At 47.4% G+C, this 25,884-nt stretch overlaps 3 protein-coding genes across 4 annotated transcripts; all 3 read left to right on the top strand.

Annotated features, from left to right (window-relative positions):
- Positions 1-2,776: 2,776 nt before the first annotated feature.
- On the top strand, positions 2,777-7,408 carry LOC120651847 (flavanone 3-dioxygenase 2-like). Its single transcript, XM_039929485.1, has 3 exons — positions 2,777-3,085; positions 3,202-3,449; positions 6,469-7,408. Exons 1-3 carry the CDS (start codon positions 2,891-2,893, stop codon positions 7,034-7,036), a joined length of 1,011 nt encoding a protein of 336 aa, XP_039785419.1. The 5' UTR covers positions 2,777-2,890; the 3' UTR covers positions 7,037-7,408.
- Positions 7,409-12,516: 5,108 nt separating this feature from the next.
- On the top strand, positions 12,517-14,530 carry LOC120651848 (protein CURVATURE THYLAKOID 1B, chloroplastic-like). Of its 2 annotated transcripts, none has more exons than XR_005666337.1 (6): positions 12,517-12,928; positions 13,052-13,170; positions 13,255-13,341; positions 13,449-13,556; positions 13,910-14,057; positions 14,298-14,530. XR_005666337.1 is itself a non-coding variant. In XM_039929486.1 (6 exons), exons 1-6 carry the CDS (start codon positions 12,556-12,558, stop codon positions 14,350-14,352), a joined length of 735 nt encoding a protein of 244 aa, XP_039785420.1. In that variant the 5' UTR covers positions 12,522-12,555; the 3' UTR covers positions 14,353-14,530. The 2 variants fall into 2 exon arrangements, 1 of the variants encoding a protein (XP_039785420.1); XM_039929486.1 differs by having other exon boundaries at positions 12,522-12,928; positions 13,449-13,511; positions 14,020-14,057.
- Positions 14,531-18,685: 4,155 nt separating this feature from the next.
- LOC120651846 (peroxidase 5-like) lies at positions 18,686-20,943 on the top strand. The gene is made up of 3 exons (XM_039929484.1): positions 18,686-19,279; positions 19,403-19,591; positions 20,062-20,943. The coding sequence occupies exons 1-3, from the start codon at positions 19,058-19,060 to the stop codon at positions 20,629-20,631; spliced, it is 981 nt and encodes a 326-aa protein (XP_039785418.1). The 5' UTR covers positions 18,686-19,057; the 3' UTR covers positions 20,632-20,943.
- Positions 20,944-25,884: the final 4,941 nt, after the last annotated feature.

The following is a 25,884-nucleotide window of genomic DNA, read 5'->3' as shown; positions in this document are numbered from 1 at the left end:
ACAACATTAGCTCCTCCCCTTACGCACAACATTAGATGTAACTTTTTTTTTTGTTTGATATCAAAGAAAGAATTGTATTATATCAAAGCTGAGTACATCATCAAGTTACACAAAGCACTCTCACAGCACTCACGCACTAAGGTCTCTCAAAGTATTCACGCACTAAGCTGCTCCAAAACTTAATCCTAAACCTGTGTAAAAAATTAAATACAAGGCCACACAAACATACACTAGCAGGCTGAGAACAAGAGCCCAAAGAACGGCGACCAACATCCCTATAGACTGGAACGATTACAATCTTCTTCTTCCTTCTTGCGTCTTTCTTCTTCCTCTTTCTGCCACAGATGAAGAAGAGAGACAGGTCCCAATATATCCAAACAAAGACTGATCGACATCAGCTCGGGGGGACAGACTTATTCTCACAAGCCTTTCACCGTGGTTGGATCTAACCACGACAAAACGGAGAAGCGGCCAGAGAAAATTATTCCACGACGACATCACCATCCCCGCCTCAATGACGCCATCCGAAAACCTAATTCTCCATAACGTCGCCCCAAGAAAGTTGCAGACACCGTAGATACTGCCACCTCCATCGGAGCCGCCATGGAGAGACCCAATCCACCCTATCTCTTCACCGTTGTCGGAGCGGGAGGAAACAAATCTCCCATACCATGAAACGCGGCATGGAGAAACCCTAACATAACCTAAACTCGATCTATTAGAGAATATTGAAAGAGATGGATCCCCACTCCCTCCGGTCTCCAGCGAGAGGCCAGAGGTGGGAAGAGAGGGGGACCAAACGGTGGAGGAGGCGAGAGCCGGTGGATTGGCAGGAGGGGCGCGCCCGCCCGTGTCGCCCTTGGGGCGACACAGGGGCTGAACTAGGCTATCAACACATGCTCCCGCACGGATTAATTAGAATTAATTTAAAAATAAGTATTATAGTTAATAATTATAATTATCTATGCTATGCTCTCTTTTATCCATTAAATATTCTAACACATGGTTCGAAATATATATTTATTATTATCTAGCTGCAATATATTTCATTTTGCATCGCTCTCCATGTATGTTTGATTTAATTGAACCATTTGTTTGTAAATTGGTATTCTTATCTCTTCCATCACATATCAATACATGGTGATACATATCGTGGGTAGTATTTTATATAAGTAATTATATGATAATATATTATTAATAATAAAAATAGTAATGTATATTTTTATATTTTTTGCATTTTAGTATTTTATTAGAACTATATAATTTAGATTTAGATTTTGGGGGTTAATTTTTAATAATGATATAATTGGATAGTTTATATGCAAATTTAGAGGGTTATTTGCACTATCTTTATAATGCATGGATTTACTTTAGATTTTTTTATAATGCCAGAGGTGAGTAATTTAGATACATATTTAGAGGATTACTTTAGTCTATTTTCATAATGACAGAGGCAGATATTTTATTAAAGGAAGAAAACAAATCCAATAGTTATTATAATTAAAGTTGCCGTAATGATGGATGGATGTTTCCAATTTTATGAGAATTTATAGGATTTCTCTATTTTGCGTCTATGTTGGATTCTAGGTGGCTTCACGTGAAGATTTGAAAGAGCCTCCAATTAGTAATACTCATAAGAGGTTACCGAACCTTTTGTGGGTCATCTTACAAGGATGATTTTTGGAACGACATCTGAGTCCCTCCGCTGCACTGTAGACGAACCAATTCTAGATTTTTCAGTGTTTGTCCATAGTTAAGCTTCTGCATAGCCCATGACACCAGTAGACATCATATTGCTTGTTTAATTTCGTCCCTCCCCACCACGTTTTGGCAGCCTGTTAGCTTTGGTGGGCCTGCACCTTCCAACATGCAAGTTTGCGCAGCCGCCTACCAACGGAGCATTTGTCCGGGTCAGGTCGTTTTGCCGCCACTCGTTCTTCTAAATCAGCTTGGAGGACACATAGAGAGATCTATAATACAGATCACGACTCGCGGCCTGCGTTCTGATCCATCTGTTTCGATGCATGCGTCGGAATGGGAAGAAAGAAATCAAACAAAGATCGTATTGTGTGGTTGTGGTTCGGCACACGGATCGAGTTACTACTCCCTGCTGGAGTGCTGGTGCACAGGAAAACGAAGAGCATGTTCTTGTGACACATTGTTCTTTGGATCTCCGTTTTCTGAGACCCAATTCAGTCCCACATGCCGTTCCCCGGCAATGCAGATCTGCTTTGAACACCGCCTGCCCCGTGCAACAGTACGACCTCGACGGCAGAGCACGTGGATATGTGGATCTGACTCGAGCTCCGGCACTACGCTTCGTCCAAAACCGGCCACCACCGCATCGATCGTCTGACGACCAGACATCCTCCCCTCCACGACGAGGCAGGCATCTACTCCGGCACTCTGTCATCTCGCTCTTGGATCCTGCGATCCGGCCGGCAAGGGAGCACAACCAGTTAGCCACCGTGGCGTCCACATGGTGCTGGTGGCCGGTGCTGGGTCACTGATCTCGGCTCGGCAGGTACAGAGATACTAGTAGCTAGCGTGCAGGGGCTCTGCCCCAGCTGCCGCCGAGCGGCGAGGGCCACTTGCCCGCCACGGCCGCGGTGATGTCACTGGCCACCACGGCGATGACGCGAGACGCCTCCGGCCAACGACCGCTGGGGTCAGCAACTCCTCGCTCGTCGCCGCGGCTGACGCCCGGGCCCCGCCCACCACCGCATCAGGGTATTCGTCCGCTATAAGAAGCGCGTGGCGACCCGCCACCAGGAGAGCCATGTCGAAGGCGAGCTGCCCGCCGGCTCGGCTCCCCCCCGCTTCGCGCGCGCGCGCACGCAAGAGCTCCGTGGGCTCGCGGTGAGCAGAGCACGCCGGCGCCGCGCCACGCATGGCGGAGCACCTCCTCTCGACGGCGGCGCACCGCACCATGCCGGGGAACTACGTCCGGCCGGAGGCGCAGCGCCCGCGCCTCGCCGAGGTCGTCTCCGGCGCGCCCATCCCCGTCGTCGACCTGGCGTGCCCCGACCGCGCCGCCGCCGTCGCCGCCGTCGGCGACGCCTGCCGCTCGCACGGCTTCTTCCAGGTGCCGTGATGAACTGATGATATGCATCAAATCGCGCGTCGCCACCGACGAGACGCGTGCGTTGACGTACGCTTCAGATCGTCCGTTGACGGCCGGCGGTTTCAATTCGTGCGCAGGTCCTGAACCACGGGATAGACGGCGGGCTGATCGCGGAGGTGATGGCCGTCGCGCGCGAGTTCTTCCGGCTGCCGGCGGAGGAGAAGGCCAAGCTCTACTCCGACGACCCGGCCAAGAAGATCCGGCTGTCCACCAGCTTCAACGTGCGAAAGGAGACGGTGCACAACTGGCGCGACTACCTGCGGCTGCACTGCCACCCCCTCGACCAGTTCGTGCCCGATTGGCCCTCCAACCCGCCCGACTTCAAGTACGTTAATAACTGTTTTGCCTCATTGATTAATACAATAATCACACTCCTATTCAATCACTTCCTAGTCCTTGTTTTTTTTTTTATAAAAGGTCTTTGTAGTCCTTGTTGAAACAAGCAGAGGTAAATTGCTAACGCAAAATCTTTGAAATGCGTAGTAGCTGAAATAGGAAACGATGAATAATCGAAGCTCACGAGTGTGCGCCCAGTGGCCAGTTGTAGTAGTGGGACAAGCGAGCTCTTTTTTTACAAAAAAAAAAGAATTAAGAAAGAATACCTTCTGAACAATGAAAAAAAAGAATTAAGAAAGAATACTTTCTGAACAATGAAAAAAAACAAAGACAAATTAAAACTTAGTACATACCGATACCGAGATAGTGCGGTTGGTCTGGATAGTTTTTAAGCTTACTTGGATCCACCCAGCTAATTCATTAGCTAGCTAGCTTGGCCAGCTAGAATTAGCTAGGTCGTTAGATCAGCTAACCAGCTATCTAGATTGACTTTAGTTGGCCCAGATTGTTTTGAATCTATACAATTTAAAAGTAGCTACCTACCAACTATCAGGTACATACAAACTGTCATCTAGGTATAATTTACAGTAGTGCAGACTGCAGAGAGCACTATTTTGCGTACATATTATGCAGTTGTTTTTGTGATTTTCTTGCATACCTAAATATTCAAACCCATATTATTAATCAAATTACTCTTTATCTAAAAAATTATTAATCAAATTACTAGGTTCGCCCTGTGTAGACAGTTTGTAGTAGGAACGCGAGAAAAATAAGTAAAGAAACAACAAAAAATGAATTTCGCCACTGTTACAAGTAACGGCGACTAAATGATGAAACAAGTAAGATCAATCACAGCGGAGACACACGATTTTACGTGAAAAACCCCTACAATGCGAAGGGGGAAAACCACGGACGCCAGCCAACAACACTTCTTACTATTTTCAAGAGTTTTGGGTTATAACGCCATATGGCGGCTTACAAGAGAATGATCACGGTGAAAACCCTAACATGGGTATATGTACCGTACCGCGCCCCCAAGCGTCCTCGAAGGCAGAAGTCGGCCTTTTATCAAGGGCAATTGAATTTGGAACATATCCAACAGCCACAGCCAAAAATACACACTACACCAACCCGATGTCCAGCTTTCTACAAGAAGATCCCTAGCTAGGTACTGCTTTTTTTTCAGCATATGGTCGATTTTGAAAGCTCGGATTGAGAAATGTATAAGTCAAATGACCCCTAGAATCCAGAATCAAGAATCCATAATCAGATTCTAAGAGTCATATAACTTTTGGATTTCCTAAAATTGAGCCTTCCAAATCAGCAAGAAGCTGGAACAAACGGCCCCTAGTCTCCTGCCATTGCTCACGACCAGTGTGCAGGCAATGCTGCAAGTTGTCAATGCTAGTGTCAGGTTCAACTGTTCAAGTCATGCTGGCCACATCACACTGAGCGCCGCTGTCCCCATTCATTAGCCTTCATTGACGGCACCCCGCTCATCCCTCGTGGCCTCATCACATCACATGCCGTCTATGTGGATCCCCTGCCACCCTGACCAAGCATCGGGTGATTAGTATTTAGGGTGAGGGTGCTTGATCCGGACACAAAATCGTCACAACTGGCCCGAGATTGTTGGATCGGCCTTGGGCAGATCCGTACTGCACCATCGTCCACACCACACCGTATAGTACATGCGCCGGCAGAACTGCCACCATCATCTTCCTTATTAGGGTTGTTGGGTCCCACCTCCGGCTCTATCGACCGCAACTCCGCAAGGAGGTGGTTGGTGGCCTTGTGGCCCCAATTCGACCTTCAAAGTTTTTAGCTCAAAATTGTATAAGAATAGGGCCTGGTCTTTTTAGAGCTCGATTCTTAAATTATTTAGGTCAAATTTGATGGCCCGTTACTATCTCTAGACGGGTGCGGTCCCGTGTCGCCCGTGGCGTGAGTCGATCTATTACACGAGAACATCAGTACTGATATTCTTAAAAACGAAATGAGTAATTCATGGACATGAGCCAATCCAACTTGCTTTTGTGTTGGCGGAACCAGAGTTTTAGACTGTTCATGAAACTCCTGGGGTGTTTAAGTTTTATTAGACTGTTCATGAAACTCCAGGGCATTGCGCACGCGCGCCTTCTTTTCTGGATGGATATACACGCACACACAGATCGCAGATCAGGCCGTCGTCCGTTCCTGAATGTGCCCACAAAAGACGCAGACATCCATGCTACGGCGCACAGCATCGGAACAAACAACTTTTTATCGCCTGAATCAGAGAGCGCCGCTTTCGAGCGCAAATAGTAGACAGCCAGCTAAATAAAACCTGGCAGGATAGATATGGATAGATATGGATCACCCCTTTCCCTTTCACACACATGGTTGCAGCGATGGGTCTAGCGCAGCAGGCCATGTCTAGCGAGACCGACCGACCGAGCAACGTGATCCATGGCCCCGGCGATGCACATCAAGATTCCAGCAGACATGTAGGCATGTAGCTGTGTGACTGTCTGCTCCATAGCTCGATTCCACGCGCGGCGCATTGCATTGCAGTCGGTGACAAAAGTGCTCTTCTTCTTTAACAGAAACATAATACTCCCTCCGTTCCAAATTATGAGACATTATAAGAATCTTAGAGAGTCAAAACAATCTTAAATTTGACCAAAATTATAGAGAAAAATATAAAGATTTATAATATCAAATTGATGTACTATGAAAATATAACTGATAAAGAATCTAATGATACTTAATTTATATAATAAATATCATTATTCTATTATATAAATTTAGTTAAATATAAAAAACTTTGACTCTCCAAGATTGTTGGAATGTCTTATAATTTGGAACGGAGGAAGTAATAAGCAAGTGCTGTTCCTGGTAGATTACTGTGATGCCGTGCAATTATAAATCTTTGCTAAATATTGATAGCGTTGTTTGATTTAAATTACGAAGAAGTTATGAATGAAGAAGCATTCTGACACTGATGGCACGTACGCCCGTGCGTTCAGGGAGACCATGAGCAGCTACTGCAGGGAGGTCCGGGCGCTGGGGTTGAGGCTGTACGCGGCCATATCGGAGAGCCTGGGCCTGGAGGCGAGCTACATGGAGGACGCGCTGGGGGAGCAGGAGCAGCACATGGCCGTCAACTTCTACCCGCCGTGCCCGGAGCCGGAGCTCACCTACGGGCTCCCCGCCCACACCGACCCCAACGCGCTCACCATCCTGCTCATGGACCAGGACGTCGCCGGCCTGCAGGTGCTCCACGCCGGCCGGTGGGTCGCCGTCAACCCGCGCCCCGGCGCGCTGGTCGTCAATATCGGCGACCAGCTGCAGGCGCTCAGCAACGGGGAGTACCGGAGCGTGTGGCACCGCGCGGTGGTGAACTCGGACCGGGAGCGCCTGTCCGTGGCGTCCTTCCTGTGCCCCTGCAGCGGCGTCGTGCTCGGCCCCGCGCGGAAGCTCGTCACCGACGAGACCCCCGCCGTGTACAGGAGCTACACGTACGACGAGTACTACAAGAAGTTCTGGAGCAGGAACCTGGACCAGGAGCACTGCCTGGAGCTCTTCAGGACCTAATTAAGCTAGCCGCCGGCGCCCATGATCTTCTTCGGAAAGGATGGGATTGTTTGTTTGGTTGTTCGTCTTCAACGTACGTTCTGCAAATAAGGTCGCGACTTTTCTGCTGTTTGTCGTTGCAGACGGTTGCAAGAAGATCGAAAAAAGGAGTTTTGGTGGTTACAATCGCTCGATTTCGGACAAGGTTCATACTAGAAGCCGAAAGGAGTGTAGGAATTCACAGAATACATACACGTACTAGTTCTGTTACGTGCGGTTACCAAATACATGTAGTTTCCAGAACCATTTTGAAGATCAGAATCCATGAAATTTAAACTTTACTTTCAGATGCTTGCCCAGGCAAGTTCTCGAGAAAAGAACACTACATTTTTAGCAGTAAAAAGTCTACTTTTCCTTCCTCAACTATCGCAAAAGTCTGATTCTCATCCCTAAATTATAAAACCGAGTATCTAGTCTCCCCCAAATATCAAAACTATTTGTTTTACCTCCTTCGGCAGGTTCACAAGCAGCTTTTGTATTTTTATTTATTTATTTATCTCATTTTTCACTCAATTAAGGTAACAAATATGGATTAAGAATCATGAAAATTAACATAATGGTAGAGGAGAGTACAGAGAACCCAATTTCACAACTTACTGAAGTTGAAACTAAAAATTTGAAAATTAAAATTTTGAAGAAAGAAAAATTCAAACTTCATTGAATTTTTAAGCATCGATATGGGCTCTATTTTTGCAAAATTTGAACTGTGTGATACATATCAGAGATGCATCATTAGAGATGTTTTGTGTGTATAGGTTCTATAGTAAAATTTCAAGTTTCATAGGAAGGTTCAAATTTGAGCCTAATTTGATCCTTTTTTATTTTTAGAAAATTAAAAATATACTCAAGCGTATACTTATTAGTTTTATACATTTGCAAATTAGTGAGTATATTTTAAATTATGTGAAAATAAATTAAAAATTATAAAATTTGGCTCAAATTTGACCCTACATAATAAACTTCACATTTTACTACAGAACCTATGCTCACAAAAATTCTCTAGTGATATATCTCTAATATGTGTCACACAATTCAAATTTTATCAAAGATGGAGCTCGTCTAGATGCCTTAAAAATACAATGAAGTTTGAATTCTTTCTTTTTAAAAACTTGAAGTTTCAAATTTTTTTAAACTTTATAAATTTGAGTTCTTTGTACTATACTCTACCACTATGCCAATTTTCATAATTTTTGAACCATGTTTGCTGCCCCCAATTAAGTGAAAAAAGAGATAAGGTAGAAAAATCTATGAAAAATGTAAAACCGCTTGTGAAACCGCCAAGGGAGGTAAAATAAATTTTTTTGATAGTTGAGGGAGATTGGATGGTGGACAGGGGTGGGCCCCATGTGTATTCACGGGTATTCAATTGAATACCCAAAAATTTTAGGAAAGAAATTCATACACATACAATATTACATGTATATGTATCCAAAAATAGAAAATAACACCACGAAACAGGCTTCCCAATCATTTTGGGCTCAAATCAGTCAAATGACCCACTATCTCCCTCCTCCGGACCCAGCTGCTGGCCCAAACTGCTCCCCCTCCCCTCAACGGCGCAGACCCGGATCGCTTCCTGCTTGTCGCAACTCCCTTCCCCTATTTCGTTCCCCATCTGGCTCTCCTATCGCATCCCTAGCGAAGTAGCGGCGGCGGGGCGAAGGGTGAACACGAGTGGCGGCGCGACACAAGGGCTGGCAGTCTAGTGGCCAGGGCTAGCGGCGTGGCCTGTGGCTCTCCGCGTGCGAGAGTGCTGGAGGTGGGAGCGCATTGCACGTCTGCGCAGCGTAGTGCGCCCGGCCGCCTGCCGCCGGCGCTGGGTGCAACAGTGCGCACGACGCATCCGCGCTAGTGGCGCACTTGTGGTTGTGGCCTTTTTCTGTCTGAGTCACTGGCGGTCTTGCCTCTGCAATTCTGAAAAAGAAGGTGAGGATTGAGTAATTTGGATAGCGATCGCTTGTTAATTGGTGACAATTTATAGAGCAATGCTGTGACTTGAGTGATTGCAATTGTTAGGTTCAAATCATGAAGAGGAAGAAGGGTAGTAGTAGTAGTAGGTCTTTCTTGCAAAGAAGTGCCACAAAGAAGAAACTACCCATAGAATGTTATTATGATATGAATTTCCACCCTTCGAAAATTTTGAATACCCAAATTTCAAATCCTGGGCCTGCCCCTGATAGTGGATACCCAGTTTTACCATTTTTTTTACAGAAGATCACCAGCTTTTATAGAAAGCAATTAAAGGTTTGGAAACAACAAAGTTCGTTGGGGATGCCAACTTGCTAGCAGAGTGCGCAAAGAAAATAGAAGGCCACAAATGGCAAAAAAGGAAACCAGGACGCAGCCTGTAGGTAGTTCAGCACCAATCGCTCTCGTCCGGACGACTTCTGGCCGTAACGAAGGTCTTCATCCAGTCCGCCGTGCACCCCCGAAAGTCCTCAGCTTTTTTCTGGTCAGGTCGTCGTAAAAGGATCTTCCAACTCTATAACAATGAATTAGTTTTGTGCACGATTGCTATGGGCGATTTAGGGAAACCATGTTCAATTCTAGATTTGTTTCTAGTCGGCCATAACACCCAAGCCACAATTGTGAAGCAGAAGAGCTTCAGATTGTAGTCAACACACCCAAAATACACCCAGTTTTCAAAAAGATCATCCAAACCTGTGGGGATCCTGTCCCAACCTAGGATTTCCTTGAAACACGTCCAGACAAAGCGAGCAATCACGCCTTGGAAGAGGACGTGATCAACTGTTTCGGGAACTCCACAAATGTGGCAGTCCGCCTCCTCTTTCCATTACTTATGTTTTAAGGCCACCCCTGTTTGCAGCCTCCCTTGAACAGCTAGCCAAAGAAAGATTTTAAGCTTCAGTGGCAACCGGGAAGCCCAAAGTCTTCTCATTCTTTGGTTTGTAAACACCCCCCCCCCCATATGACAGAAATCTATAGGTAGACTTAGTAGTATAGGTCCCAAAATTTTCAAGTAACCAAATAGGAGTGTCAGGCTCCGAATCACTATGCAATTGAACAGCCTCTAGCTGGTCCATCAGTTTATCCCAAGCTGGCAGATCATTGCTCACTAGGGGCCTGCAAAGAGGAATCGACTAGGCCTCTCCATCCCACAAATCTCTAACCCAAGCATTCTTTTTCCTACACTTGATGTAGATTTCAAGAAAGTCCAACCGCAAAGGGACATTGGTAAGCCAAACATCATCCAAGAAGATAGTGTCTCTCGCATTGTGGACTTTGAATGCCAAACCAAATCTAATCTTGTGTTTCACTGTTTGGATCCCCTTCCAGAATTGGGAGCGAGTCCTATTTTTATTGTTCATCAAAGTTTTGTTATAAAGGTACTTTGCTCTTAAAAGCTGGCAGCAGAGATCTCCTGTTCTCTGAGCAAGGATCCACCAAACCCACTTAAGCAAGAGAGCATCATTGAGCAACCTGGTATTTAGAATTCCTATCCCACCAAAATCTTTAGGCAGGCAAAGCTGATTCCATCTTATCATGTGGTATTTAAAGTTGTTTCCAGCCCCTCTCCAAAAGAATTGAGATCTAATTGTGTCCATTTTGTGGTGATTCTCCTCACACAGCCTGTACATCCCCATTGAATAAATGGGAATACTGCTCAGGGAGGAGTTGGTGAGAATCAGCCTCCCACCCGAAGAAAGATTCTTCCCTTTCCAGGGGGGACAATTTTTTTCCTCATTTTCTCAATCACCCCCCAGAAGGATTGAGCACCCAAGTGTCTGTCACTAATAGGGAGGCCGAGGTATTTCATTGGGAACTCCCCTATCTTACAGTTTAACATGTTGGCAATTCTCTGCTGCTCCAAGTCACTGACCCCATCACTAAGACTTCACTTTTGTGGTAATTGATTTTGAGCTCTGTCAGCCACTCAAAACAGCAAAGAAGGAACTTCATGTTGATAATGGTTTGATCATTATAGTCCATCAGGATGATTGTATCGTCAGCATATTGAAGATGAGTAACCCCCCCCCCCTCTTCCAGCAGGTCAGCAGCTAACCCACCAATATGTCCTTTAGTCTTGGCCTTATTCAAGATATGGTCAAGGGCATCAGCAGCCAGGTTAAAGAGCATGGGAGAGAGAGGGTCCCCCTGCCTCAAGCCTCTATGAGTAGTGAAGTAGCTACCATTTTCCCCATTAATATCGATACAAACTTTACCCCCCCTGACCGTGCTCATAATCCAGTGCCTGACCTTCGGATCGAAGCCTTTTCTAGTCAAGACTTCTTCGACAAACTCCCATTTGATGCTGTCATAAGCTTTCTCGAAGTCAATTTTGAAAAGCACCCCTTGTTTCTTTTTAACCTTGATATCATGAACAATCTCATGCAACATAACTGCACCATCCAAAATGTATCTTCCCTTGGTGAAGGCAGTTTGTACTCCACTAATCAGCTTATTTGCCAAGTGTGGTAGTCTATCTGTCAAAAGTTTGGTGAAAATTTTGAAGCTAACATTGAGTAGGCAGATAGGTCAAAATTGTTTGACATTGTTGGCATTCTTGACTTTGAGAATTAGTGTGATAACCCCATAGTTCAGTCTACTTATGTCTATGTTCCCCATATAGAAGTCGTTTATCATAAGCATCAATTCTGCTTTGATTAGCTCTCAACAATGTTTATAGAAAGACACACTGAAACCATCTGAACCGGGAGCAGAATTTTCTTTCATGCTGAAAATTACTTTCTTAACTTCTGTCTCTGTGAACGGCTTAAGTAATTCTTCATTATCTCTGGCATCAAGTCTACCCCAGGAGGACCATGCTGAAAGTTTTTGGGTTGTTTGCCGAAAAAGCTTTTTGTAGAACTCATAGATAGCATCTTTGATAAGCTTAGGATCAGTAGTGTTCTCCCCTTCAATCTCAAGAGAGAAAATGGGTTTTCTCCTTCTCCCCAGTTTTACCATTGAGGGAGACAAATCAGACTTTTGCAATACTCTAGGGAGAGAAAGTGGCCCTTTTTTTTCATTTTCAGCAACTTCATCTCTCAACAACCATGAATGAACCAGCCCAACTGCCTATTCAAATTGTGTGTTTTCTCGGACCTATTTTGGCTGGGCTCAACGGATACAGGTACAGGGGCTCCCATCAACGGCCCAACAAAAGCCCAGTCTCCCGCTCCCCGCACAGATTCGCGGCCCACGCGCTTTTTAGCAGTTAATCCGTTGCCGCCGGCGGCAGCACAAAAACGGCCGCACGACTCGAGCATCTGCTGCCACCGGCGAGAACTGTGCGGTCGGGACAAAGACGGCCAGCGACGATAGCCACCAAGCGCTAGAGGGGGATGGGACTTTACACGCGGCGGTCGAGCGATTGGTCAGGCACCGGCCGCACCCGGCCCGGCGGCGAAGCCGGGCGGAGACGGCCACACGTGCCGGGCAGGCAGCTGGTCCCAAGAAGAAGTGTCCGGCCACACACGAAGAAACCCAACCCCACCTTATCGTTCTCCCCGGGGAACATGTGGCGCCCCTCCGGCGCCTGCCCCACTTTTTATCCGCGCGCCCCAGCAGCCGCCGCCGCGCCCCCCGTGTTATTAGCCTTCGCCGCCGACGTGCCCCGCGCCCACCGCAGCGCACCGCGACGACGTCGGGCCCCGACCCCGAGTGGCACCGGCCAGCCAGCTCGAGCACAGCTCTCGCCGCGCGACGACGCCATGGCCCCGACCGCCCCAGCCGCCGCCACGGGCGCGGCGAGCCCCGCCGCGCCGGCCGTCGCCAGGAGCGAGGGCAGTGGCAAGGCCGCCGCGCGCTCCGTGGGGCTCGACCTGCCCGCGCTGCCGGGCCTCGGCCTCGGCCTCGCGGCGCAGGGACAGGCGACCCGCGCCGCGTCCTGTGAGTAGTGTGTGGCACGATCGATGTGGCGTCGTCCGTGCGCGAGTGAGTGGCATCTGGTGACACCCACTGTTCTGACCAGTTCGTCCGGACCGGACGCGTGCGCCGTCTCTGATTTTCCAGGCAAGCGGCCGGAGCGGAACGTGGTGGCCATGGCTGCCGGGGCCGCGGGGGAGCCGGCGGCGGCGCCGGTGGTCGCCAACGAGGAGATCACCGAGTTTGTCAACGCCTTGAAACAGGAGGTGCGTGCGTGAGCGACATGAGGTCGTAGGCTGCTTGCGGCAACCTGATGATGGCATGTCTTTGCTGGCCTGGTGCTCGTGCAGTGGGACGGGATCGAGAACAAGTTCGCGGTGACCACGCTCGCCGTCACTGTCACGCTCGTCATGTGGAGCGCTGGTGGAGTAGTATCGGTACTGAACCGTCCCCTTTTCTTTTTGTTATAGTTTCTGAATCTTTTCTGCACGATTATTAGATTAATCCCAAACTAACTCACGGTAACTTCGATGACACCATGCAGGCGATTGACAGGCTCCCCGTAGTTCCAGGCCTGATGGAGGTTGTTGGAATTGGATACAGTGGGGTGAGGACCGCACGCATCTGAGTGAAAACTTCAGATGATATTTTGGTCATGTTTAGATCTTTACAGGTTTTTGCAAAAAAGCCGTAAACGCATTAAAGTGAAACAGAATCTTATTAATTTGAAGTACTAAATGAAGTCTATTTACAAAACTTTTTGCATGGATGGGCTGTAAATCGCGAGACGATTCTAATGAGCCTACTTAATCCACGATTTGCAACATTGATGCTACAGTAACCATCCGCTAATTATTGATTAAACATGGATTAATTAGCATCATTAGATTCGTCTCGCGATTTACAACCCATCTATGTAAAAAGTTTTGCAAATAGACTTCATTTAGTACTTCAAATGTCCTCTTTACATCTTTACACAATTTTGCAAAATGAACTAAACTCTAGCATTTGAGGCTAGAGTGTTCAAAATTTCTCATTTGCGTAGCTTTTCGTTACTGCTGTCGTTTATCTGATGATTTTTTTTCACCTTTTTTGAACTGCCTTTTCTCATGCAGTGGTTTGCGTACCGCTACCTGCTATTCAAGCCTGACAGGTAATGAAACAAGTAGTACAACAGCTATTTCATCCGGCCAACTGAGTTCTGCACATGCACAAGATAGAACATGCATGTCAGCTAAGTAATGAGTCGCCAGTAAGCAATATGTATAGCCAAATCCTGAACATTGCCAGCTCCCAGAATAATCATGACAACCATCAGATAACTTAATTACAAGTTGTTTCGCTAAACAAAAAGGCCTTCCAAGTATGCTCAAACAACTGAAATGGATTGCAGGGATGCTTTCTTTGCAAAGGTCAGGGAGTTCTACGAGGATATAATCAGCGGCTAACAGAATATGATGCAAGCTCATCCAAATGAAGGAAGTTCAATTTGAGAGGGGCATGCTAGTCTGCTGCTGTTCAGTTCTTCTCTGTAATATATTTCAGTATAGCATCTAATTTGATTCTCACTCAATGTATGGATAATTTGGATGCTAATCGTAAATAACATTTAATCATTTTATAGCATTTTTTTCTCTTATAATGGTCGAGTTTAGGTTTTTTTTCTTCTCTCTTATTGGTCAAGTTTACTTCTTTGAATTTTCCGGTGCTGAATAATCTCAGCTGTAAATCTCTAATATATAGGCAAAATAAGCTGCCTTCGATTTCCGTCAAATCACCTAGGAGATGTCGTTTTTCAAGTTTTTAGAGGTTCAGCCATTCCGAAGGAGGCTAAGGAGATGACGGCGTAGGAGCCCTATACGAAATTTAGGAAACATTTATATTTTGTGATTCATTTTGTGCATGTTTCTTTTGGACAGGTAACAGTCATTGCTATTTTGGGCATGTATCTCCAAAAGTTTGGCAAATAGAGTTGGTATCCTTGATTTTTGGCAAAAACGCTTAAAACAACCCCCCCAGTGTGGCAAATGACTTGAAAATATGGTAACTTGGCAAAAACCCTCCCTCACCGTGTATATTTGACAACTTGACAAAGGACTTGGCAAATCCTCTCCCTGCTTGCATGCTGCGTACTGACCACGAAAATAAAAGTCTTCTACCTACTTGCATGCTGCCTATTGTCTTTTTTTATTTTGCCAAGTTCAAAATAGCAAACTATTAGAGAGAAACTGTTTTTTTACTTAGCAAATAATTTTAGGAGTTGGCAAATCATAAAATTTGACAAGTAAAATATGACAAATTTTTGGAAACATTTAGCTTTTTCATTTCACATTTCGGGTTCTGCAAACCCATCTGGGCCAGAAGATGTCTATGGCCCTACACCACGCGTTGTGCCCGAACAAAACTGGCCCAAATAGGGTGCAAGACCGGACGTACCCAAGCACAAATAGGCCCGGCCGTTCGCTTCACATGGACGTCGTGCGGCCACGCGGCACCCCGGGCCGCCGTCAGTGCCTGGACAGTTTGGCGGCGGCGGCGGCGGATTCGGCGGATCAGCTCGTATGCCGGCGGGTAGCCGTGTGAACAAGAGTAGGCGCTCAGGCCTAGTGGTTTTCCAAAGCCAGCGATACCCGGTGCTGCTCCTGGCCAGGCGGCCGCTTTGGCCGACGAACCAGATCACCCGTACGCGCGTTCGGCGCTTTTGCCATGTGGTTTGCCGAGCGCGCGAGCAGGCTGTCCCCGTCCAGCCAATACGCCGGGCCCCGGCCTCGAGGCTTTCGATGCCTCCGCGTGCAAAGCCGATGCCAGGTTGCAAGGTGTTCTGGAAGGAGAGATTAAGAAACGAAGCTATTGGTAATCAGTTCGAAAGAAGAAAAAAAAAGGGAGCGATGGCGATGGATCAAAGGCAGCCCTAGCTCAACTACAACAGATTAATCTTCTCTTTTCCTCTTTTCACTTTTTCTTAATATAGGGAATTGATGTTGAAAAATCTACTCCAGCAGATTGTTTTTCCATCTCTCTTTCCCCTTTATTTTTTCTCAATCCACAATAATTTCTCTCCAATCCCCAATAGAAAAAGGAGACAAAAATCAATCTGCTGGAGCACTTCTTCCATATATGTTGAAATTGAGAAAGGGAATTTCTCTATATGGTGAGAAAGAAGAAAGGGGAAGATCAATCTGTTGGAGTTGTTTTTTACAGGACCCCATGGACACAGCAAGGCTGCAGAGCACTACTGGAAAAAGGCCCTTAGGCACTGGTTGAATAGGGTTTTAGGTACCGTTTTTTTCCAATCGGTACCCCGAAATCGAGATCAAAGGCTCTTGGCTTTAACACCGGGTAACACAACCGGTATCAATGACATTCATTTTTGTCAAAAATATGCATGCGGTGGTGGCTGGGATTCGAACTTGGACTTTTTGTGTCATGTACATCTTTCTTACCATCTCACCTACACATCACTTGTGATGGAAAAAGATATATTTTTCTTTTGAAGTAACTCTTGGATGAGCCTTAGGTACCGGTTGGTAATGCTCTTAAGGTACCGGTTGGTGTTACCAACCAGTACCTAAGGCTCATCTATAGGTACTGGTTGATGGTACCACCCGGTACTAATGTAAAAGTTACCATCCGGCACCACCAATCTGTACCTAAGGCTCATCTATAGATTTCATCAACCCCAAAAATATCGGTATGAAGATGAACCGGTACCTATACTACCGGTTTATTTTCATATCTGTAGTTTTAGGGTGGGCCTTTGGCTTGTTTCATAGTTTTAGAGTGGACCTTTGGCTTGTTTCTGCCCGTGGAGCTTAGCTGGACAGCCAATAATTCGAGCACACGCGGTTCACATTGCTTTTGGACCAGACCGGCACAGCCGCCAGGGATCTTGTCTGGGGTCTTGCACTCTTGCTGCAGCTGTATGCGTGGCTGAATCTGACAGTGGATTCGCGGCGCCGCAAGTGGTGCCATTTCTTTGATTTCTTCTACTGCAAAGAGCAGGTAACTGGAGTGCATTTTATATGTACACAGTACTACGACTTGTTCTTTGCAAAGGCTCTGTTTATATCACACCTCGTGAACCCCGTAAACGAAAAAAAAATCATCGAATGTTTCAATATGCATGGAGTTAAAATAAAGTCTATTTATAAAACTTTTTGCATGGATGGGCTGTAAATCGCGAGACGAATCTAACGAGACTACTTAATCTATGATTTACAACAGTAATGCTACAGTAATCATCCGCTAATTATTGATTAATTATGGATTAATTAGCATTATTAGATTCGTCTCGCGATTTACAACCCATCTGTGCAAAAAGTTTTATAAATAAACTTCATTTAGTACTTCAAATTAACAAAATTCCAACGCAAAAATTTTTGCGCGTGGAACTAAACAGGCCAAATTCGCAATGGGTCAGATCCTTCTGATCAATCTTCTCGCAACGATTGATTCCCCCCGCCTTCGCCTAGGGGGTCAAACCCAGACGACGACAGGAGTCCGCAGCACCAGCGGATCTTGTCACGGCTTGAGCTCTACGCCTCTACCAAACACGATCTCCATGTGCAGCCGCATCTCATCAGTTCTTCAGCGAGCATGTTCGGAGTTCAGACGCCACTAGCCCTGGCACGCAGTGCCGGTAGCTAGTTTAGCCGTTAATCCTGGATCAGCACCTGTTCTGGAGCAAAAGTTAACTCCCACTTGACTCGATAACTGCACTATCTTTCTGCACCAGCAGACAAAACTTGGCAATTTTTCGTATACGAAAATCACTCCGGAGCTAGTCTGAAGTCTGAACTCGCGGACGTCGCCAGCGGGTAAAACATGCTCCAGCTCGGCAGCAATATGGCGAGGAATCTTCCTTGACTTATCGCCGCCCTGCCAGCCAAACCCTTTTTTTTCTGAAATAAACTGACAGCCAAACCTTGCCTTTCCTGCCGCGTTGTCCATTTCGAGCAATGAGAGCGGCAGCATCTTGCTTTGGCTGTGGGCGTCATGAGAGAGGTCATTTCGAATCAGTAGCAAGCCAGCCAGCGTTCATCAACCAGAGGGCAAGAGGGTCAATCATGCATGCATGGCCTGGAGAGCCTACCCTCCCCGGATTCTTTCAAGCTGTGAGGCATTTGCTGCTACAGTGCACGGAGAGTAGTTGTCAGGAATCAGAGGCTTTGCTATTCCTGGAGTATCTGATGCTTCGCTCCATTCAGAAAACAAACATATCGCAAAAACTGTAAACAGAGGAAAGGTGCTAATTGGACCATTCCACGTCTCATGTAAGATCAATTGGACCAGCTCGTCGGATTCAGACTAATGATCATAATTGTCCCTTGATTATTAGAACAATCAGACTGACAGACTACCAGCTCAGATTCAGATTAGAGGTAGCACTCGCACCAACAGTAACTGAACGAGACACAAGTCACGCTTCAGTCTTCAGTATAGCAGCACATCCTATGATCCTAAAATTTGCCAAACATCACAGTCATCATGTCAACATCGGCCTGTGTCGCCACATACTCAAGTAGTCAAGTAGGAGATCGACGACAACAGCGCCCGGAGGAAAAACTCAAGACGCGACCACGAATTCATCACAAATGGCGGCCCTGCCAAACACCCTCGTGGGTTCAGAGCTCCGCGCTCTACCGTGTCCATCTGTCCGCTGCTCCTTGTACCTCAGGTAAAACACATTGGCGCCCTGCAGATCTCGTCGTCTCTCACCTTTCCGTCGCCTCCAATCATGGAAGAAAAGCCCGGCCCCCGGCCCCAATTGGCGGGCAGTAGGCGCCACAGCTCTGCACTCTACCAACCTATCCCCCTCTGCACATGCCCGGCATATGGCGCACTCCACTGTTGGTCCGGCCCTGTCGCCCTGCTCGAGGCCCCCAAAACCCTCTTCTAGGCCTCCACATTGTTAAATGGAGTACTGTACTCGATTAGATTAGTAGATTAATTACACACACTTCGCTCTCAGTCTAAGCTCGGTGCCTGAGTGCCTTTGCCTTCCTTAACCAAGAAGCATATAGCTACTGATTGGTGGCTGCGCGTCCCTGCTGCTTCCAGGCAGGCTCAGTGCGAGTATAAAAGCGCAGGTAGCTGCTAGTGCCATAAAGAGCAGGCGAGGAGGAGTGCCTGGTGATAGAGATAGCGGTGGCCATGGCGGTGCAGAGGGTGGTGGCGCTGTACTTGCAGGTGGCGGCGGCGGCGGTGCTGCTGGCGGCGGCGGGGCTCCGCGCGCAGCTGCGGGTGGGCTTCTACGACAGCTCGTGCCCGGCGGCGGAGATCATCACGCAGCAGGAGGTGAGCAAGGCGGTGGGCGCGAACCCGGGCCTCGCCGCCGGCCTGCTCCGCCTCCACTTCCACGACTGCTTCGTCAGGGTCAGTGCCTCTCTCCCCTTCGATTGCGGATGCAGCGATGAGACAGCACTACATCAGGCAGCGGATGATGCCCTGCTGATGAACAACTGAACTAACGGTCGCGGATTTTGCGCGTGCTCGCAGGGGTGCGACGCGTCCGTACTGATCGACACGACCAGCGGCAACACGGCGGAGAAGGACGCCGGGCCCAACACCAGCCTCCGGGGATTCGAGGTCATCGACCGCATCAAGGCGCGCGTCGAGCAGGCCTGCGCCGGCGTCGTCTCCTGCGCGGACATTCTCGCCTTCGCCGCCAGGGACAGCGTCGCGCTGGTGAGTTCGGTTAATTAACCCACTAATTTAATCTCGCACTTACACTCGAAAGCTGCAAAAAAAAAATCAACTGCGTCTCGCTTTGGTCGACGACGGTCAGTGGACGGTGGTGGTCGCCCTGCTTGTTTCAGTGTTGGCCACACTTTTTTAAACCAGACATGATCATATGAAATCCGAATCCAAGGCTGGGCTAGCACGCAGGATTAGTCGGTAAAAAAAAAGGTTATCTGACGACCCTTGTCCCCGGCTTTCTGAGGCACATTGCCCCCACCAAATGATGCCGCCGCATGGGCAGCGCGCAGGCTGCAGCTTGCACGCCAGAAAGAAAGAACTCGATGCTCCCGTGTCCCGTCGCATGGGCATGGGTCCAACCGCGTCGTCACGCGCAGCACTCACGCCATTGTCGCGTCCTTCCTGACGAATCATCCATGACCATCCCTCCTCATCCATGACCATTGCCCGTGCTGCAGACCGGCGGGAACGCGTACCAGGTGCCGGCGGGGCGGCGTGACGGCGCCGTGTCGCGCGCGTCGGACACGAACGGCAACCTGCCGCCGCCGTCGGCCAACGTGGCGCAGCTGACGCAGATGTTCGGCGCCAAGGGCCTGACGCAGCGGGACATGGTCGCCCTCTCCGGCGCGCACACCATCGGGTCCTCGCACTGCAGCTCCTTCAGCGGCCGGCTGGCGCGGTCGGGCACCACGGCGGGGGGCCAGGACCCGACCATGGACCCGGCGTACGTGGCGCAGCTGGCGCGGCAGTGCCCGGCGCAGGGCGGCGACCCGCTGGTGCCCATGGACTACGTCTCCCCCAACGCCTTCGACGAGGGCTTCTACAAGGGCGTCATGGCCAACCGCGGCCTGCTCTCCTCCGACCAGGCGCTGCTCAGCGACGGCAACACCGCCGTGCAGGTCGTCACCTACGCCAACGACCCGGCCACGTTCCAGAGCGACTTCGCCGCCGCCATGGTCAAGATGGGCTCCGTCGGCGTGCTCACCGGCACCAGCGGCAAGATCAGGGCCAACTGCAGGGTCGCCTGATCGCTCGACCCCTTTATTTTCGTGTGGATCGGACTTGTAGATTGATCGATTGATTGGTTTGGACCGGCCGACGTGGTAGCTAGCATGGCTTATTGGTTGCAACCTGTATGTACGCTAATACGCTATGTTCTTTGTGCGTGATTGGGCTGTAGTGCAAGACCTCTGTATTCTTTGGAGGATTCACCTGTATTCTTTTTCTTCCCCCCTTCCCCAATTGAGGTGTGTCTCTTCTAGTCTTCTGAGAAGACGTAACTGGCAGAAAACTGCTCGTGTACCAAATGGTGCTTAATAAAAGGGTTAAATGTTTAGTAACTGCAGAAGAAGTATCATGAATCAGCTGCAGATGTGCTTCGTGTTTTTTTTTTTTTTGAGCAAATGCAGCTGTGCTTCGTGTACCATGCAAATATGAACCGTAGCTCATTGAACTGAGCACCATTTCGGTGGGCTCCTTGAACTGAATATTACTGGGCCTTCCAGACGTAGGCTTTTCTTCCGAGATGGGCTTCCAGGTTACACAACACGACCGATACGAGTTGACGGGCCACCAAGTTGGACAGGTTTCAAGTATGACAAGATTTTCTTGAAACCTGAACATAACATTGGTCCGGCCTTTTCGTTCTCCAGCGTCCAGTCTGTGCTGAATTTTCTATGCCGCTCACCATGACCGGAAATACGATCAAATTATTACATGAGGTGAAATATATTTTTATATTACTGAAACAATTGTTCAAGCTTTAATAAAAAAATTATTTTCCGTTCAAAAAATATTTCACACAAAAATTCGTCCAAATGTAATGTTATTTTGAAGATTTTCTCAACAAGAAACATAGTAGTGCAGTCGGATTTTGATCGGATATATGGTTTTAAAAAATATAATTATGTGACATCGTAACTGCTAGTCACACGTGTGACTTATAGCAGCTCTCCCGCCATGTCTGGTTGGTCTCAGCTTCCGCATATGCACATTCCGAGCACAGTGCGTGGCATTCACAAAACTAGCTAGTAAAATGGAATCTGTTACTTACTCTTCCCCCTCGTCACTCTCTCTTACTCAAAAGTCGTGCTCATTTTAGCCATCTATAATCAGCTCTGGAACCGTGACTAGATAGCCGCGGGGGGAACCGGCCGGGAGGTACGCCGTCGTCGCGTCACTCCTCGACGCAAGTCGCAACAAACGTCCACCCAGAGAACGGGTAAAAGTTATCTTGTCTCTCTCGAACTCTCTCCCCTAGCTACAGATGAGAGAGGCGAGTCAGAGCGATTTCGTCGCCGCCGGCGAGGCCGGCGGTCTTCCTCGCCTCCGATGGCCTTTAAGGCCTTGCGAGGTGGCGGAGACCGCCGGTCGCTCGTCGGTCGGAGCTAGTCCTAGTAGATCTAGGGTTGATGTCCCGGCGGCGTGGCCGAGGCGGCGGCGGCGGCGTCGTCATAGTGGAATAAGGTCCTCTCCGACTCGTCCCCGCTCCGTTGGTGTTTCTCTCCGACATCGACGGCGGGCCGGTGGAGGTAGAGTTCCCGTCGAGGAGCTTCTGTACAGGAGGTGTCCGATGGCGACTCGGCATCCCGGTTGGAAGGTGAGTTCGCCGTCCTTTTGTTCTGAGGATAGAGAGGCAGCTCTGGGATCCGTGGAAGATTGGTGGGTGGACAAGGCTTGGCTTCCTCGCGGCGGCGGCGGCTGTCGTCGACGACAAGCTCGCGTCCATGGTCGTCGGAGTTCGGGGTGCGTCCCCGGCCGATGCATTTTCAGCGACAGCTTCATCCCGTTCATGGTAACGGGTCTCTACTGCGGCTATTTCCAAAGCCTTAGGGCGTTTGAGCTCCTTCTGACCTGGGTTTCGCGGCGGAGGTCCGCCGGTGATGGCCGACGGCAGTGGTGTTGGGTGGATTCGATCGGCAGAGTGTCCAGGGACTTTGTTGTAATTTCTGTGTTTCTTAGGGGCCTCTGTGTAAAAGATCGTGACAGCTGTCTTCTGTATTCTTCTCGTATGTACCTGTACGTGTACTGTATTTGTACTTTCCTTATTTTTTAATACAGGTATGTTTCGATCAAAAAAAAAAACGTCCACCCAGATCACGGGCCGGCCGCTTCCACCGTCCAGGTGCATCTGAGATGGGATGGGCTGAATTCGACAATTAACATCGCAAACCAACACGGAAACGGCCCAGTAAGAAAACCTGGAATGAAAAAAAAAACCATAACAACAAAGCCACCGATCTCCGATAGATCCACTGACTGTAAAAAAATCGACTGACAAAGAAATAAAAATCGAGTGGTGGTTAGGAAACTCTGAAGTCAGAAAGTATATGATCATCATGGTGCTCCGATCCAGATCACCTCCCGCATAGTACGTACATCATCCATGCTGACACCAATGAGGTGTTCTTCGGTAGTACTGTTCGCATCCTCCTATATCTCCTCTTTCTTGCATCATAACCTCCTGATGGTGTTCATTCTCATTCTAAATTAATGCACCGGCTATTACGTACACATGTGCGTGAAGCTCATCGACTTGACGCCAAATCCCTTCTAGGTTGGCGCGATAGACTCACCCACATGTAAATGATGAGCCTAGCAGCTCTGGGCACTTTATTCTTATAAGGGAATATATTATGTGCAAACTAATTTTTTTGTGCAAACTATGAAAACTACAATATGGGCCATCGGATCAACATCCAAGGGGAGAGGCATAGAGTGGTAGGAGGAGGGATTTGTAAAAGTGTGTGATTACACAATCCAAGGGCGGACCCAGATTGTAAAATTATCCAATTCCCCATGCCCTTTGAATGTTGATCCGATAATCCAGATTGAAGTTTTCATAGTTTGTACGGAGAAATTGATTTGTACGTTCTTTTCTTATAGCCGTAGGGCGGGGGCCTAACGTGTTCCTTTGGTCTTGAATCATTGCAGTGAATAACTCACCTTGCATTGCTAACAGCGGACGTATGCAATAGTGAAACGACGCGTATCACGACCCATCAGGTGAGGTTCCACGCATGCAATGATAATGCATGCCCGAAAACCCCTTTAATTTATTTATAATTAGTGGTCGGATAAGTTTTGTGATCTTGCCAAAACACACATGCATACTGTGCGCAATCTGCAGTACCACGCACCATATAGCTAGGTACCCGTAAGCAAACCTAAAACCAGGGCTCCACTACGGAAACATGGGATGGCACCCGATCGGTCGATATGCGTACAAGCATGCGATGCAATAATGCTGCCTTTTTTTAGGTTGGGCCGCGGGACCATCATCGCTCAAATGTACAGATCGGAGGGGGAAAAAAACTTGTCCGAGTGGACCAAACTATCTTTACTGACTCCGAGTTATTGATGGTTTTTTTTTTGCCCTGCAATTTGATTGGAACAGGAGGATCGTATGATCTCATTACTGTAGGGTTCACCCCAGACAGTAAAGTTTGGAGTTCTGCAGGCTAGCTAGCTTCCGGCGATCGATAGATACAGACAACATATATATAGGATAGGATCGCTTTCAGCTAATGCCTGGTTGATGGCAGGTGTAGACATGCATATGTACCGGGTCGCCGGGTCATGTATATCTTGCATGCATGCATGCGTCATAACGAACGAACGGTAAAGATCCTGCAGCCTTTGCATGATGCATATGCCTGCCATACATGCTTCCTTGTTGGCGTGCGCAGCCAATTTAATTTTTCCATGGTCCAGTCTCTACGCGTATGGCCGGTGTGTGGTCTCCTTTCCATCTAGCCCTGCTAATGGGTTGTAACCCGCACCATACTCAACCCCACCCAAAATTAACATATTTAGATATCCAACCCCACTCAACCCAATTAGTTAATTTCTCAACTCTAACCAACCCGCTCCATTATAAACGGATAACCCATAAAAACCCATGGGTTCTACTATGCAGAGGAATTTAGTAGTTCTACACTTAATGTGAGGACCATATATATGTCTAGCCACACTATTTTGCACAGAGTATCTGTCAGTCATATTGACTCATCTTTAAAAATTTCAGTCAATTTCGATAAAATTTTATAGTGTGAACGCGAGATTTTAATTTTAGGGTCCGGCTCTTGATGTGGAGCCCATGTGTAGTTCTAGCCACGTTGCTTTGCACAGAGTAGCTGCCAGTCGTACTGAGTCATCTCCAACAAATTTCAGTTAATTTCGATAAAATTTTATAGTGTGAACGCGAGGTTTTAATTTCAGGGTCCGGCTCTTCATGTGGGGCCTACAAGTAGTTCTAGCCACACTGCTTTGCACAAAATAGCTGCCAGTCGTACTGAATCATCTCCAACAAAATTCAGTCAATTTCGATAAAATTTTCTGATATAAACACGTGGTTTTAATTTCAGAGTCCAGCTCTCACGTGGGACCCACATTTATATATAGTTATACTATTTTGTAAAATGTATCCATTTCAACCCACCCCAACCCGCCTCAACCCGCATTTATATAGAACCCGCCCCGACCCACCCCATTAACTAATACAACCCATTTTAACTCATCCAAACACATTCCATTTCAAAACCCACCCCATAAAACCCATTTCAACCCAACCCATTAGCAGGCCTACTTCCATCCATCAAATTAAGAAACGACATGTATCTGTATAAGTAAAGATAACTAATCTTTCTAAAATACTTTTTTTAATCACAAAACAAGTAGTGGCATATGTCTGCCACCACATACACGTGGACACTTATTCAAAACACACCATCATGTTATAAATAATGCTACGGCATTTTTCTAACTTTTCCTAATGTTTGGATAACTTCCTACGAAAATTCTGGGCAATGAGTCTGCTGGCAATTAGTTCATTGGTGATTTGATAAAAGTATAAAACTATTGGAAAATGTATACAAACTATACTAGAAAACCCTTGGGCCCTCGAGAAGAAATATTGTCACTAAACTTGTTGGCCACTCATATAAAACTGTAAAGTAAGATGACTTCTTTTAATTTTATAGTGTAAAATGACTAAATAAAAGTTATATTTATATGTGTAAATCATGATGCCCAAGAGATTCAAATCATGGCTGGTAGAGTCAATTATGTATCTCACAGCTCCGCCATGACATGCATCCTTGAAACTGCATATTTACAAATCAAATTGCCTCTGCCTGTGTTCTAGTTTTAGGAAAAACTGGATGTAGACATGTACATGTACTCCCTCGATATGTTCTAGAATCTAGCTACATTTATACTTATCCTAATCAAATTTGTTTTAAAATTTAACCAAAAATAGAATAATTAATTTATTTCAAACG

The sequence above is a fragment of the Panicum virgatum genome, chromosome 9K (assembly GCF_016808335.1).
Source record: "Panicum virgatum strain AP13 chromosome 9K, P.virgatum_v5, whole genome shotgun sequence".
NCBI classification, from domain to species: domain Eukaryota; kingdom Viridiplantae; phylum Streptophyta; class Magnoliopsida; order Poales; family Poaceae; genus Panicum; species Panicum virgatum.
This window is presented reverse-complemented; position numbering and strand designations above follow the sequence as displayed.